Source organism: Urocampus carinirostris, chromosome 15 (genome assembly GCF_059441175.1).
Source record: "Urocampus carinirostris isolate Australia breed hairy pipefish chromosome 15, RoL_Ucar_1.0, whole genome shotgun sequence".
NCBI lineage: Eukaryota > Metazoa > Chordata > Actinopteri > Syngnathiformes > Syngnathidae > Urocampus > Urocampus carinirostris.
This window is the reverse complement of record NC_142363.1, coordinates 2,125,270-2,142,385: the sequence shown is the minus strand read 5'-3', so window position 1 is coordinate 2,142,385 and position 17,116 is coordinate 2,125,270. Positions and strand designations below refer to the sequence as shown.

The 17,116-nt window shown below is 38.5% G+C and overlaps 1 protein-coding gene across 6 annotated transcripts in view; it reads right to left on the bottom strand.

Moving 5' to 3' along the window:
* Positions 1–17,116, bottom strand: part of myt1lb (myelin transcription factor 1-like, b) — a 249,930-nt gene that overhangs the window by 12,780 nt on the left and 220,034 nt on the right. For all 6 annotated transcript variants that reach the window (XM_088353855.1, XM_088353850.1, XM_088353854.1 and 3 more), the window contains 5 exons: positions 14,781–14,899; positions 12,207–12,275; positions 9,225–9,287; positions 9,052–9,135; positions 102–323 (listed from right to left, as the gene is read on the bottom strand). In XM_088353855.1, coding sequence (XP_088209981.1) covers positions 102–323; positions 9,052–9,135; positions 9,225–9,287; positions 12,207–12,275; positions 14,781–14,899 — 557 coding nt within the window. The remainder of the gene's footprint in view (positions 1–101; positions 324–9,051; positions 9,136–9,224; positions 9,288–12,206; positions 12,276–14,780; positions 14,900–17,116) is intronic.

The window sequence follows — 17,116 nt, the reverse complement described above, 5'->3', positions numbered from 1 at the left end:
TTATAAAAAGATTAAGGGGATTTTAATGGATTTTGGAACTTTCGTTTCCCCTTGAATGTTGGCACGGAATACACTTTTTTACCCAGTTGAGCAGTGTTTACCTCCGATGTGTCAGGAAACTGCCGCTGACGTGACCCGATCCGTCGCAGCCTGGCGTGGGACAGGACATTCCCTCCGTCTTGCCGGACTTCCATGTGAACTGAATGCCGTTTAGGTAGCCGTCTTTATGTCTTTTAGCAGCAATGGGACATCCCGATGCACTTCTGTGCGATGCGTACTTTCCTGTCACGTGACCTTGACCATCACAACCGGGGAAAGGACACCTGCAGAGCCAACATCAAACATAATTGGTTCATATTTGTACATACATTATTTTGCAGAGTATGTTAATGCAATGGTACAACGATAGCAGGGGAGGGCAAAGTACTGCCCGCAGGCCACATGCAGCCTTTAAGGCTTTTTTATCAGGTGTAACAAATAAAAATGTTCAATAATTTTAAAAAAAGTACGGTATTTCTGGAATATAATGCATACCTAAACACCTCCAATTTGCCAGAAATTTGAAAGTCTATCTTGTATGCATTTAACAATAGTGAGCATTGAATTAAGAGCATAATGAATTGCCGTTAACCAAATTGCAATATTAGGGAATATATTTTTTTTTTGATAAGTTTATCTGTTCTTTTAAAGTGGAGTGCGTCATTTGTAAACTTAAGCCAGCAATCATGAACTTAAACCCAGGAATGGCAGCAGAGAAACACATGGTTTGCGTTCATTTCTCAGATACACTCGAGTACACTCTTCCTTTTTCATCTTTTTGGGGATTTGTTCTGCTCAGAACAGGCCTGACAAAACTGATATAAAAGCAGATGAGCGCAATGGCAAATAAAGCATATGGGTTCTTCGATTTCAGTTGGGGATTGTTAACACATACCTAGTAGAGAAAATATTTAACTTTCAACTTTCGGTGGAAGTGCAACATGGCGGCGCAGTGGTCAGCGTGTGTGCGGCACAGTTCTGAGGTCATGGGAACCTCCTGCGTGGGTTCAAATCCAGCTCCCGGCCTTACTGTGCGGAGTTTGTATGTTCTCCCCGTGCTTGCGTGGGTTTCCTCCGGGCACTCCGGTTTCCTCCCACATTCCAAAAACATGCATTTCAGGTGAATTGGCCGGTCCAAATTGTCCCTAGGTGTGACTGAGCGAGTGAGTTGTCTGTCCCCGTGTGCCCTGCGATTGGCCGGCAACCAGTTCGGGGTGTCCCCTGCCCACTGCCCGATGATTGCTGGGATGGGCTCCAGCACCCCCGCGACCCTACTGAGAAAAAGCGGTGCAGCTGATGAGATGAGATGAGATGAGAACTTTCAGTGGACACTTTAAACTATGCACTCCAACCTTTAACAATACCATGCTGAGTTCAAAGAACTCTCAGGCTTTATTTTCCGTTGCACCTATCCTAAAACCTTGAGAAGGGGCCGCCCATGAGGTAATCCCCCTTCCAGGATGACCAGTCAGCAACGGATGATGCAATAACAAATAATAGGCAGATATTGTCAACATGAAATATAGGTCATTCTTAAGCTATAGAATATAAGTGTGTTTTAAGCCTGGATTTAAACAGTTTCACAGCACCGGGGCCCGAATGGAGAACCCTTTCGAAAACTGCGAATCTCAGGTTAGAATTGTTTTCAGAGATTTGGGCTCTCTCCCCTGTTCTCTTTGCATGTTCAAAATCCCTCAGTGTCTTATCTCCTTATTTTGAGTGTCTACTAAACTTTTAACTTATCAGTTTTCCTTTCAAAATCTCTTTTTTTTATAGAGACCAAGGAATATAATGAACTTGTGGTATCCGTGTATGGTATCCGTGTCGGTGACTGAAAATGCTGCGTCCAACATCCCTCATATTCAGTTAAATTGTAATCAGACAAAAAGATTGTACTGGAATTTCAAGCTGTCATTTAACTAAACATTTTTTTTGACAGTTTCATTTTCATTTGGGGATTAAAGTAATAAAAAGGGTTGGAAGTTCCCAGCAGCCTCTCCCAAGACAACATTCAGACTTTCATTTTCAAACAACAAGGGTAATATTTTGAATGGAAAGAATGTTAATGTGCATTTAGGTGATTAACACTTTAATGTGACGTGTAGAACGGGTGCTTCCATGTCGTGAAATGCAACTAATATCTACCTGTCTGTCACAATCTCTAAAATGGCAGGAAAGCTCTCTTGTGCTTAAAAAACAGAACAGACTATTTATGCGCTGTGTTCACGAGGGACGTTCGCCTCACACAACAATAGAAGCAAATTTCATTGCATCTTACTTGTGTGCACGTTCCGCAGAGACCTTGCAACCGATTATTTCCATCTAAACATTTTCTAAGTTGCATTTGAGCTCACATTGGAATGGGTGCTAACCAATAGATACACAGCTGCAACAGAGACAATGCTCTTCTCTTTGAGATCAAATCTGCAATATCAGTGAAAGTGTTTAACATGTTCATTGTGCAAACATGCTTGCTAGATTTCAACCACTGACAAAAGGGGTTTTTATAACCACAATGTAACAATAGTATTTTTTTAATGTTCAATCCATTGAACCGGCAGGCTGTCGCACCGTTGATAAAGTCGTGTCTTCACGATGTCACCAGTCACTGAAATACGTCATGAAATAGGTCAATTACGCTGACATGCCTGATTTAGTGGGTTTATTCCATGCAATATGCATGTTTTTATGAAGAATAGTTGGAACCCCAAACCTCAAAACAGTCAATCAGATGTGAAATACACTATTCTCCCTTTTCCGCCACAATTAATGAAGTGTCCTTCACTACGTAGTGACACCCATATATGCTTCAATGCCAGCCAAACACTCTTGCTGTCACACTTGTGGAGCATCACCCCCCTAAGCAAACATTTAGTTTGAGACCAGCCCAAGTGTGTTGTTTGTGTTATATATATAATATATATATATATATATATATATATATATATATATATATATATATATATATATATATATATGTGCTTGCCAATCACCCCCTTCTCTCCCGCCGCTTCTGCATAAGTGCAGTAAACGCAGCACTGACTTACATGGGTAAACTGCACCTTTCGCAAGTAGCACCTGCAATTCGGGCTCATCACATGCGGGAAATTTTATCCTGGAATACGTCTATACCAGGGGTTGGGAACCTTTTTGACTCAATGAGCCATATAATGTAATGTTTATTGAAAGTATTGTTGGATACATTAATCAAAACATGACACAAAACTAATGCTCCCCTAAGAAAATTTGAAAAATCTATCTCTGCCAACCTTTGCTTAAAAGTTTGCACCGAATTTGCACTAACAACCCGGTCAGGCAAAAATTTCCAAATTTTTGGTATACTGAAAGAAATAAAGTTTCCATGCAAGATGCTGGTAGGTCTAGGCACCTGTAACTTATATCTGTGGCCACGTAAACCATCAACACGACAGAACTCAAAAAATTGATCAAAGGGCACATTGATCATTCCATGTAGTACTTTGAACACAAAAATTAAATCAAATTGAATTCTGCGGAGCTCCAAAAAGTCCAAGTTCAGCCTTTGTAGTCTTTCCGGATATGACAAATTGTGCATCCCAGCTATCCGCTTCGTATACCGACGTTGAACTCCTTCCAGTAGATTGATGTCTTTGAGTAAGTAAGGGTTCCACACAACGCTATTATATGGTCTATGTCTAACATAGACGCAAAACATTCGAACTAAGAATGCTGGGTTCTTGTTGTAAACATTTCTGTAAATGTTTGATGCTACGTTATTGGCTTTGTTGGTAATTTTGGCAATATGCGTGATAAACTTTAGGTTTGAAGTAAGAGTGACACCCAGATCCTTATGTTCAGTAACAACATGCAAATCATGATCATTAATGCTATACAGCGGAACAGAACCATGAAAAAACGACTGTGCTAAGCATTTATGAGATGATAGTTGCAGTTGCCACTGGTCGGCCCAAAGAAAAACTGATTTGATGTAATTTTGAAGAGAATCAATTGTTCCTGCAACCTGGGTTTTTGGTAAGAAAGCCGACAGTTTAGCATCATTGGCAAAAATTGAGATTCCACTACTTTGAATGACCTCGGGTAGGTCGTTCACAAAAAACAGGAATAATAATGGTCCTAGTACTGAGCCTTGCGGTACCCCACTTCAAACTTCTGCCCACGCTGAAAGAACATCGTCAATTTTTACGCATTGTTTACGATTTGACAAGTATGCAGTTATCCATTCAAGCAATTTTCCACTAATACCATAACATTTCAGTTTTTGTAAAAGCTTGACATGAGACACTTTATCAAAAGCCTTGCAAAAGTCTAAGTAAACAACATGACCAGCCATATTTGTAAATTTGGCCGTTTTGGGAATGTGCATTTCTCATAATTCAATGCAATGAAAATAACTTGTTTTTATATTCCTAAATATAAAAACAATCTTTCTCACACACACACGCACAAAGTAACGTTTCAATCATCAGTGTAATTACATCTTTTGTACGTTTATCAATCTTATATTCTTTTATTGTGAAGTCGTGCTCATGTGTGTTCCTTTTCCTGTTTTCACTGACGAATAATAAACCACGCCTACCGTTTGGTAGGTCTGTTCGGCGAGAGAGACGGCTAGGTGAGCATGGACAGCAGCTACCACGAAGTAGTTTTGTAACTTAATATCTGTGTTTTATTTGAGTAATACAGCCACCAAAGAGTTTTAATGACTAACTTTAACAATATTGCGAACGAAAATCATACTGGTAATATCATTCAAATGAGCTATCAAGTTAGTCATGGTAGAATGTCCAGACCTAAACCCATGTTGCTCAAACGTAAAAAGATTGTGCTCCTGTATAAATTTCCATATGGGATCTGAAATAATTCTCTCAAACACTTTACAGACACAGCTAGTCAAGCTAACTGGTCTATAGTTAGCTGCACTTGTTGTGCTCCCCCCTTTAAAAGTGGGTATGACAATAGCACTAAGCCAGTCCTCAGGCAGCTGTGAATCCTCAAAAGATCTAGAAAACAGGTAAAATAGTGGTTCACATAAAAAGTCAGCTAGCTTTTTAAGCAAGAAATGTGGAAATTTGTCAGGGCCGGCTGAAAATTTGCTGGGAAGTTTTATCAAGTATTTATGAATTAACTCTTTTGAAAGTTCCACAGAATTTAGAACAGCTGAAGTTCTGCCGGGAAAGTCGGGTGAAACACCATTGTCACGACCAAAAACACTGGCATACTGATCATTTAATATACGGACATTATCAACATTATCAGAAGCAACGGTATCGTCAGATGCCTTCAGGTTGGGAGTAGATGCCTTAGAAATTAGTTTACGGTTGATGTATGAAAAGAATTTACTAGTATTATTAGACTCTAAAACGTTATTTTCCTCAGCCACCCTTTCCCGCCTTATGGCCCTCCACAGTTTCCTTTAAGTATCTTGATAACTTTCCAAGTATGCCAACTGATCACGTTTATAAAGCTTGTGAATAAACTGCTTTCGCCTATGCAATTCAGCTATATCACGGTTGACGTGAGGTGTAACAGAATCTGAGGGTACGTATACAGATATCAAGGTGTCAACAACAGATTTAAATATTGCCCACATTTCTTCAATATTCCCACAATTATCAAATAAGAGATACCAGTTGACTCTGGACAGAAAGTATCTCAAGCCGAGTAGTTCACAGTCTTTAAAATTTATGTAATTTTGAGCAGTGGTGTCTTTTTTAAGAGCCAGGTTGAGTTGGAAAGTAACAGAATCGTGATCACTGGTAGAGAAACTCGTCCCAACGTCAATGTTTTTTATCAGATATCTGTCAGTAGAAAACACAAGATCCAATATGTTGGAACCCCTGGTTGGTTTATCGACATGTTGAAAAAAAACAGCGTTTGAAACCAAATTTTTGAACATTGAAGTTAGATTAGTATCAGGATTTTGAAGAAAACTGTGGTGAAGGTCAGGAAAGTTAAAATCACCCATAAGTAGAATTTGCAATTTAGTATCAAAAGTAGAATTCAGATATTCGAGCATAGCGGCGTTGGCATGAAAAGAGCTCAGACCTGAGCGATATACAAGCACTATTATTAGTTTCACCCCAGAAATAAGAATATCACAACTCAATACCTCAATTCTATCAAGACAGAAAGCACAGATTTACCATGAGAAATCATGAGCAAAACTTTTTCGGTCAGTACTAATGGTTTGATATTTCGCTATTGTCACCAGCGGAGTACCAAGTTTCTGTAATTCAGACATTCAGTTTCAATTGCGGGACTTAAAGTCGGGTCTGGGTTAATTTTGTGTTTGTGTTGCATTTGTTTAATGTGGGCGCATGCGGCTTATATACAGGTGCGGCTTGAGTAAGTACAAAATCGGTTTTCTTCTTAAAATGTGGTGGGTGCGGCTTATAATCAGGTGCGCTTTATAGTCCGGAATTTACAATAGTTATCGATAACAGGTGAGGACAAATACTCCTAATACATACCATGACTTCTCTACTCATATTGACACCTAAAAATCTCAAAACATTTTGATCAACATTGCATTAAATTGATGTCAGTTTATAATTTCTCCAATTTATAGTTCCTAAATAGCATTTTTGGGGGAAACCATTTAGTATAACACCAATGGTAAAAAAAAATATTTCAAAAACATGATTTAAATAATAAGGAAAAATAAATTAACTTAGGTTGCAAAATTTTCATTAATCTTAACAAAAAATTTGCCTGACGTAATTGTTCGCATTCCTGCTGCTAGGGGTACCCAAAAACTCACATGCAAAAAAAGTGAAAAGTAAAATGGGATTTTTTGGTCACCTTTTACGTCTCCTTAGTTTGTATTCTGCCTTGTGCTTTGTATCAGATTTTCCTACTGTATTACAAAACACAGCGATATCTAGTGGTCACATATCACAGAGTATCCCTTTAAGTCAGTGCGATAGTTTGAGGCCCCAGGCCTTATATCAAAATCTAAAGGGACAGCGTATACTTTTAAGCGCCTCCTTGTGGGGGAAAAATATAGTATAATTCATTAAAAAATACTGAGTTGCAAAATATAAAAAAATACATGAACCGTGAAATAAAAATCCACGTGGAAAAATTCACATTTATTTTACATAATATCCACCTCACTTAGATGGAGCTGACATCAATGTCGGCAATCTTGCTACTACAGGTACTTACAAAAACAAAAACAAAAAAAAATATTTTTTCTTTTCACATTAATAATTGATAATTCTTATTTTCAGATCTTATTTTGTGGAGCATATTTTTAAAACATATTTGAGAACAGTGCATTTTTTTCATCTGATTCTGTTTTCTTCTGCTTTTCAGGTGCTAGCTCTGGTGATACTCACTTCAATTGAGTCTGAGACCACTGCTTGAAGTATTAGCTATGTTTTATATCTTTATTTGCCATATTTGCTGCTTGGGAGATTTAAATAAATACATATAACAAATATTTGGTTAATGTGTGATATTTCATTGAAAATTAGTGAGTGTACCGTATTTTCCGCACTATAGGGCGCACTGGGTTATAGGGCGCACCCCCAAAAAAATATTTTTTGGTCCTATATCTTCCATAGATAAGGCGCACCGGATTATAAGGCGCTACAATGGGAACGTCGACAAAACAGTCAGATAGTTTAGTCAAACTTATTACCCCCTTAACATTCCGAAAGCTTGCAAAGAAGCAAATATGTGTCATACGATGTCACTCAAATGCATCGTTCCAAATATCATTCGGAAGGTTAAAGTCTTGGGAAGAAGTTAAAGAAATGCCAACCATTCCTTAGTTTCTATTTTCTTTTTCGCTCGCAACTTTACTCATATTCCCATATTCCCATATTTATTATTATTCAGCCAGTATCAACCATCAACATGATATCTACCGGAAATCATTTTGTCACGCAAAGCTATCGACGTGACTCGTCGCCTTCGATCGGCGGCGGGTTTTTAGACCCAACTGCTGTGTTGGGAGTCATTAGGTGACCAAACCCCCCAATTCCTACCCTTAATGCCGAGCGCCAAGCAGGGAGGCAATGGGTACCAATGTTGTAAGTCTTAGGTATGACTCGGCCGAGGCTTGAACCAGCGACCTCCCAGTCTCGGAGCGGGCGCCCCACCATCTAGGCTACCGAGCTGTGCATATGACAATAAACACTTGAATTGAGTTTAATTTAAAAAAAGACCCATCACAGAAACATCGATATCACTCTGAAACAAGACACTGGGAAAATATATAGCTGGAGTAGCTCACCGAAGTCGTTGTATTCAATAATAATGTGCAACCATGGTCCTCTTATATCCGTGAGTGTAGTAAATCCAGGAGAATAAAATACTTACAAATACAGAATAGTAAAACATGCTTTCTCTATGCCTTAGACAACCAACCAAACCTGCTATTCACATTCATCTTTTTCGGCCAATTGCAGGCTTTGTTTTTTCCCTTTAGCCTATGCAAGCCTGTAAATGATAAAAAGGATCCGCCCCCTTTACCTCCGAATAACTTTAGCCAATAGTGATCGATTCAACTGATGATTGACACATCTTTTTCGGCCAATTGCAGGGTTTGTTTTGCCCCTTTAGCCTATCCGAGCCTGTAAATGATAAAAAGGATCTGCCCCCTTTACTTCCGAATAACTTTAGCCAATAGTGATCGATTCACATGATGATTGACACATTGGTTAGCCAATGAAACGCCGGTATATAAATCCCATCATACACCGCGGACTACTTCACGTTCGGGGGGAAATCTAGTCGGCGGCTGTTGCATTAGTTGCAAGACTTTGCGACACACCATTGAGCCATATATAAGGCGCACTGTATTATAAGGCGCATGGTCAGCTTTTGAAAAAAATTAAGACTTTTAGGTGTGCCTTATAGTGCGGAAAATACGGTACTTTCAACAGGTACACTGTGTTTTCTTCATACTTTCCAAAAACATCCATGGAATGTTAATTTAACACAAATTTTCCCTTAGGAATATTAGCGCCAACTTTTTCATGAGTGATTTTATCTTAATGTTACCTCAATGGCTCTTGGTCTTCCTTGTTCTCTTTACTGTGGATGATCTTTATCCCACTTTTTCTGGCCCGTGGACAACCTGAAAGGCTGCAGAAAAATCCAAATCCAACATTTGAGTGTCAAAATGTCGAATTTTTGTATCATTGTGTGTTTTTGAGGTGAAGACTGCTGTGTACCTTCTGTGAGAGGCGTAGTTACCAGTTGTATGTCCCAAACCATCGCACCCTGGTGTCGGGCACCTGGGGCAGAAAATACAAAAAGGGCTCAGGGCCAGGTATTAACCCAATAAAGATTTGTTTCCAGTTATCATTACACTCAAGCACCATTTCATTGTTAATACAAATCAAACGAGACCTTAAAAAAGGTTGAACAGATCCGCAATCATGAATACATACGTACATGTATACATATTACTTTTAGCTTTTAGCAAGGAGAATTTCCTCAAATTGTTTTCTAGTGATGGCTAAATAAAATCTCTTTTTTTTCACTTTTTGATGTCACCTTTGGTTTGAAGATGCAATCAAAATAGAATAATTTCCAATTAAATTAAGAGCACCTATCAAGTCTTAATGAATGCTTCATGAGGCTTCATTAAGCTTTATTTCACAATGACAAGTATTTTCACCACCATAGGGTCCACTGTGTAGCTGGTTCTGTATTTACAGGGTTCCTACTGATTAGGGCATGTAAATTCAAGACTGTTTAAGACTTTTTAATGCATTTTGAAATCAAATTTAAAACCAAAAGATAAAAACAAACTAAATTGAAACAAACAAAAGAAAAAGACACAAAAAATTCTTGCACACAATACATCGCGCAGCTTTTAGCCAAGGCAAAAAGATTCGTCGGACAACCAATTCCCACAAATTTCATGTTTACCATGGTCCAGAGTAAACGTCTCACTCCAAAGTTGCTATGTGCATTGTGGGTATTTCCAACTAAATGTGACTTGTATGAGATTTGAAATCGCCGCAACTGGTACGCATGCGGAGAAGCGGACACGCGACTTCAATAGCGATGTACTCATGTTTGCAGAAGTACTCATGAATGTAACAGCAGAGCGTTGTCCCCCAAAATATAGATTCAATCCAAAACTTTGCCTTACCCTGTTAAATACAGTCCATGTGGTGGGATTTGAATGTAAATATTGTTAAGTACCACTAGAGGATACTATTGCTTTTAAAACGATCCTAAGCGACATGACGTAATTCTGCATGTCAGGATCGGTACGAGCAGTGGACGCAAATGAGTAACGTTTAACACAATGCTTTATTGAAGGAAGTCAGGGCGAAAGGAAAAAAAAACAGCGATCCGGTGCTCGCTGGACAGGAGGAGTAAGAAGCCCTCACGAACGGAGCGTGGCCGGAGATTGGAAGCAAGTCAGCAACTCGGGGACAGTCGGGGACAGACGGGCAGGATACAGGACAGGACGGGACAGACAGGAGCCATAGTCAGAGATGGTTGCCTTGCATGTACGGAGGTTTCGCTGACGGACTGAAAATGAGTGAATGAGAATGACATGCTTAAATAGGAGAACTAATTCGGGAATGAGTGGCAAGTGGGACTGTACGAGTGAGCGCAGGCGAGAGCAGTAAGCAAATCATGACACGCGATGCTATGTTGGCTGTTCTGTGAGTTACATAATAAAGAAGTGCCTGGTTGTAGACAGTTTAGGGATGTTTTCCACCTATCGATGACATGCAGGTCGCGTAAATGCGCCTTGACCGTTCAGACTGAATTCACATTCCAAGAAATTAGGTATGCATCAGATTTAGGACCACATATGAAGTGGCCTGGGTCTGGTGTGAAAAAAGTGGATTTGTTCCGTCCAGGTGGACTTTAACAGATCGGATAGAGGTTGAATCCATGTAAAAAATCCTATTTCCCTACAGTCTGAACCTAGCCTAAGACTTGCGCCTGCTCTGAAAGGCGAGACTGAAACCACATCACTGTTTTAATAGTTCCGTCATTGTGGTCACACGATGTTGCCACAAAAAGGTTACCATGAGTTATTAAAAAAAGATAATTGATAAATGGTATTACATTCTTTGGTTCCAACAAATATAAATCGTATTCACCTTTTTAAGAATTTTGAAAATTGGGTTCAAGACAGTTTAATGGCAATGTTGGCCTTTTTATTAGAGTAATTCAAAGCCTATTAAGACTATTCAAGGATTCTCCAGAACACTGATTTCACAAAACACAGGGCACAATGCACAATAGGGCACGGGAGCACTCTGCTACAGCCGCGTTACAAAAACACAGGCAAGATGGTGGAATCAAACCTCTGTCAAAATTGGTGTGAGAAATAAAAAGTTAAAAAAAAAAAAAACACAGGCAAGCAAACAAGTATTTAATAATACAATGGAAGCAAAGCTTAGTTTTATGTGTTTTTTTAGAATAGATTACAAAGTAAAACACATCGATAAAACTGTATAAAAAAAAAAAAGGTAGTGCCAAACAAAGATGGCGCTCACATTTTTTTACTGGTAATCCAGACCAGCTCCGCTAAATCTCCACTAAAATGTTCACATTCTTCATTCACTTTCCGAAAGTTATAACAACAGTTCCGACAGACACGTTAGCCCGAGCGTCGACAATCCATTCTACTTATTTATAATCCACTAGAAGTTTCTGCGCCACCGTAGTCCTGGTTTGGGTGGTACAATGACACAGTTTCATGAGACAAAAGCAACAAAACGATAACAATAACTTTTAAATTGCTAGAAACGTGGCGTTAGCATTCATGAGTCTTTCCGCAAACAATGGACACTCTGCGTGTGTTGCTTCCACGCAAGCAGGATATGATGGCAATCAAACAAGAGATGCATAAAAGTCAGAGGAGACGCACAGAAGTCACATTTAGTTGGAGATGTATTAGGTATGACTCGCCCAAGGCTCAAAGCTGTGATCTCAGGGGCGGGCGCCCAACCCTAAGACCACCGAGGCGGTCTATCTCCACTGCTCTGCATGACAGACAGAGCGCACACAATTTGAAGTGAATCTGAGACTTTAATGTGCGGCTTATGGTCGTGAAATTACAGTACTTTTGTTTAAATTGAAATCAATTAAAATAAGATAACTTTGTTGTCACAATTTCTCCTTTGAAAAAAAGACCAACGACGGAAGTTGATCAGATAAATCTTCTCACGCCTTACTTGAGCTCTTGTGCGTTGTTGGCCAGTAGACTCCGAATACTTTTATCAGCTAATGGACAACCTGAAAGACTGAGAAGAGCACCCTGACATTAGCAAAAAAATAAAAGGAAGACGAAAAAAATGTAATGCAAAGCAGGCATGATATGACATTTTAATTATTGTTTGCTGCACTGAATGAATAATTTTAAAAATGGCTCACTCCAAAACTTGAATCCATTTCATCGAAATATTTTACTTGTTTGGGACAAAATGAAGCAGCTGCTCTGGTTATTTCAACCAAATGTTTTTTGCTGTTTGTTATCAACAGTTTCACAATTTTTGTCATGGTCAGCATGGTCGCCGTGGCGACCGGTCTGCCCCGCCCCCTGGGCACCAGCTGAAGCAGATCAGCTAATTGCTTGTGTGCTACTTAAGGTTGGGTTGTGGGTATTGCGGGGGCTGGCTCATTGCATTTTCTGATACACATTTTTCGTTCTGTTATGCCCTGTCCTGTTTAGTTTGAGTCGGAGGAAACCTGTACTTGACCATTCTGAGTGTAAGAATGTTTTTGTACTGTTTCGTCCCGGAGTTTTTTATTTTGTTAAATAAAAGTTTTGATCGTCACCGCAATTGAGTTCTCCCTTCCTGCCTCCTGCCTTCGTTCTGGTCCGGTCACCACCTCGTGACAATTTTGTTTTTATTGTTTTGTATTACATGGCCTAATTTGTTTGGGGGTTGTCTGTTTTAGATAGGTAGCACCAACATGTGTAGTTATTTTAAACCAAACAATCCGTTTTTGTTGTGTGCTGCAAACCAGCTCAATTTAACCCCAGCAATCCTACTGATATTGCAGTACCTGTATGTGTTTAAATAATACAGTGGTGTGCATACTGTAATTTCAAATAAATAATTGCCTTGAAAGGACACTGTATAATATTTGATTACTATTTGTTACAACTAAAAACAAGTGCTACAAAGCACAAGAAAAGACTATAGAGACTCGAAGTAAGTCCAACATTTTCCTCCTCCTTTTTTTGCCCAGCCTTTCAAAAGGTTTTTTGTATTTGGGGGTACCATAAGCAGCAATATGGCGACCATCTACTTAGTTGAAATTATAGTTCTAAAGGTATTTAAAAATGCACAATATTTGATGGTTCATGTATTTCATTTATTATTCTTTATTATAAAAAATAAAGTAAAGTGGATCGGGTCCTTAATTCATACAGTTGCGACATGAAACAGCAATAGATTTTTCAAATCATAATTTGACAGTACAAAAGATATTTGCAAAGGACATTTTTATTTAGTACAGTAGTTTTATTTGTTAAACAAATATGTAACCCTGTAAGTTTCTTGAGTAACAATCAAGTAAGTAAATTAATAAAGGTTCCCACTTAGCATATTTTCATGTTTCGGAGAGGTTCTGCCGCCATTAATCACGATAATCAAGGTAAAATCTGTTGTGCCACCAAAAATGATTGCTAAAAGCACAATGTAAAAACACAAAATTTGGAGACTCAAGGTGACTTAAATGCACATTAGTACTTTTGAAAAGAAGTCCAGTCAAGTAATGTTTATTTGTGATGCTCTCATTCACAAGAAGTCTCAAAAGGCTGAACAGACTATTATTAAATCATCCCGAGATGGGAAATAAGAAAAGAAGAAAAGAATGAAGACAAAAGAAAAAATGAAGACAAAAGAAGAGAAAAAAAAAGAAAAAAGAAAAAAGACAAAAGGTAAAACTCGAGAAAAAGGAAAAGAAGAATAAAAAATTCAAAGAAAAAGAGAAAGAAAATTGAAATTTTTCTGCTTTTGTCTTTTCTTTTCGAATTCCTTTTTTTCCTTTCCTTTTTTCTTCATATTATTTTTTTGCTCACCCTTCCTTTTCTTTTTATTCACATGATTCCTTTTTTGTTTATTTTTATTTCTTGTTCCCTCTTTTTTATTCCCTTTTCAAATTATACACACACACACACACACACACACACACACACACACACACACACACATACATATATATATATATATATATATATATATATATATATATATATATATATATATATAATATTTTTCCTTTCATTTTTTGTTGTTGTGAGAAGCAGGGTAAAAATCAGGGTGAAATTGGTGGGGGGGAAAAGTTGCTTTTTCCTCGCTTTCAGTCTCTGTAGTTTGTAGTCTTTTTTTGGACTCATTTTGAGTTCCAGTACACATCACAGCGACACCTAGTACACAAATATAAAACACTGTCCCTTAAAGAACTGCAGAATGTTTTTTCGAACGCTATTTTTGTGCCCAACCTTACACGGACCTTAGCTTCAGGGGCACCTCAACTCAATTGAGTTTGAGTCCCCTGATCTTGACTTTAAGCCAGGACATGGCAGAAGAGAGTAATAAAGTTTCATATTCCGTACAACACCGTTAAGGATTGATAAAATTCAATGTGTATTGATGGACTAAAACTGAATGAAATAAAATACCACAGATTGTAATACAAAATAATAAGATAGGGGGAAAAGCGGAATACTGTGTTGCTCTACAGAGCATGGATGATAAGGAATGCATGAAAAGTGTGCACAGGTTTCCGACGCTTACGTTATCAGGTCTTTCTTGCTCTCCTTGCACTGGACATACTTTGACTTGGGACTTGGCATGTTAATATCGGTGGTAAAGGAACGGTCCTCCAACAGGTCTTGGAAGGGGTCCAGGTCATCCTGCAATATACAAAAAGAAATACACAAGAAGAAGAGGAAGAAGTTGATGACTTTTATTCCATTAGCAGTTTTGTGTCAACAAATCATGCACCTGCTTGAATAATAATAATTGCTGAACCACAACACAGCAACTGCTCAGAAAAGGTACTTTACCCCCTATTGTACCCCCAATAGTAAAAACACGATTGCTAGTAAAATATCTCATTAGCCGTGCCGCTTATCCTCATTAGGGGTCGCGGGGGGCTGGAGCCCATCCCAGCCATCTCCGGCAGGGGACACCCTGAACTGGTTGCCAGCCAATCGCAGGGCACACAGGGACAGACAAATCATTCGCTCATTCACACCTAGGGACAATTTGGACCGGCCAATTCACCTGAAATGCATGTTTTCGGAACGTGGGAGGAAACCGGAGTGCCCGGAGGAAACCCACGCAAGCACGGGGAGAACATACAAACTCCGCACAGGAAGTCTGGAGCTGGATTTGAACCCACGACAGGTTCCCATGACATGAACTGTGCCGCACAAGCGCTAACCACTGCGCCGCCGTGCTGCCCTGCTAGTAGAATATGCCATTTCTTAAATTCTATCATAACAATTTTGCTCATTTGGAGCAATGTATGTATTATGTATTAATTTACTCGATAAAAAAGTAAGGATGACATTTTACAAAATTGTGGAAAGTTTTAGTGTTAAAAAGTCTTGAGTCTGTAATGGTCTGCGGTCCGTAACACTCCTTGAGACTTCTTGTGATTAAGGGCTGTACAAATAATTGTGACTTGACTTGACTAGTCCCTTCAAAATATAGTAGACAAGTCTAGTCATGTTTATTTGTATAGCCCTCAATCACAAGATGTCTCAAAGGACTGCACAGGTTACAATTACACCATCCCCTGATCTTAAACCAACATGCGGGCAAGGAATAATTCAAAACCTCAGCACGAGGAAAAATAAGAAAACTTAAGGAAGGCCCTTACAAGTGGTAATCCTCCTTCCAGGATAACCCAGGTGCAATAGATTTAGCATTTGGTAACAGTACACAAAACCTAGTGAACATAAATAAAAGAAAACATTGTGTATTATTTATCGCCATCTAGTGGTAGAAAACACTGTATCCTTATTTTACCATTGTTTATACAATTTTTTTTGCTAAATTAATGACATAAACAAGAGGTGAAATGAGAAAAATAATATAGAATAATGCAACTTTGTCTGCCAACATAAATGAATTGTCTCAAACTTGCAGCCTAGAAGTCAAATGCGGCCCCCAGGATGATAGTTTGAAGCCCCTGCCTTAATGTAGATCTTTAAAGGTAGTAAAAAAATGATTCGGAGGTAAAGGGGGCGTTAAATGAACTATGATATAATTGTAGATATTTTAAAATACTTGTAGGTGGATATATTTGCATTCATTTAAAATACCAAAATGCTCGCCCAGAGGGAGCTGACATATTTGTCTGCCAAATTGCTACTACGGGTACACAAAAACCTTAAAAAGCTGGGAGAAATTACAGTTACTTTGAGTTTATGTTGTTTGTATTTCTTCCTTGTGCTTTGTAGCACTTGTTTTTGATTGAACTACACAATACAGCAGCATCGAGTGGTCAAGTATTACACACTGCACCTTAAAAGGCAAAAGAGAGAAGAAGAATGTTTCTTTTGGGTCATTTTGAGTCTCCGTAGTCTGTATTATTCCTTGTGCTTTGTAGTATTCAGTTTTTATTTTTTAATTTTTTTTTATTTTTTAGAACTCAATTTGTGTAGAATTAAAAAAACAAAAACAAACAATATTTAAGAACTGTAAAATGTTTTTAATCATTTTATTTTGGAAAACCCGATTTAACCCAACGTCCACCAGACCCTTCTCTGTTTATTCTGCACCCAAAAACCCCAAATTGGTAAGCAATTTGAAAGTGTGCCTTATAAACTAGTGCGCTTTACATGGTCAAAACTGTAAATGTCTTACTATATTTTCCCAAATAATTATTAATTGATTATTGGATTGGACAAGTTAGCAATGGTAACCGCACTAATTCCTACCCACCAAGCTGCTGGAGATATGGATGGTTGTTTACAACTGTATAACTTTAAATATCATGGGAATCATATCAATGATCATGGTGTGGGTGTGCTAGATTCCATCTGCTAGACTTGTAGGGATACAGACAACACATGCAAAGGCAGTGGGTCATATCTTAACATCACAGTATTTTTAGATCA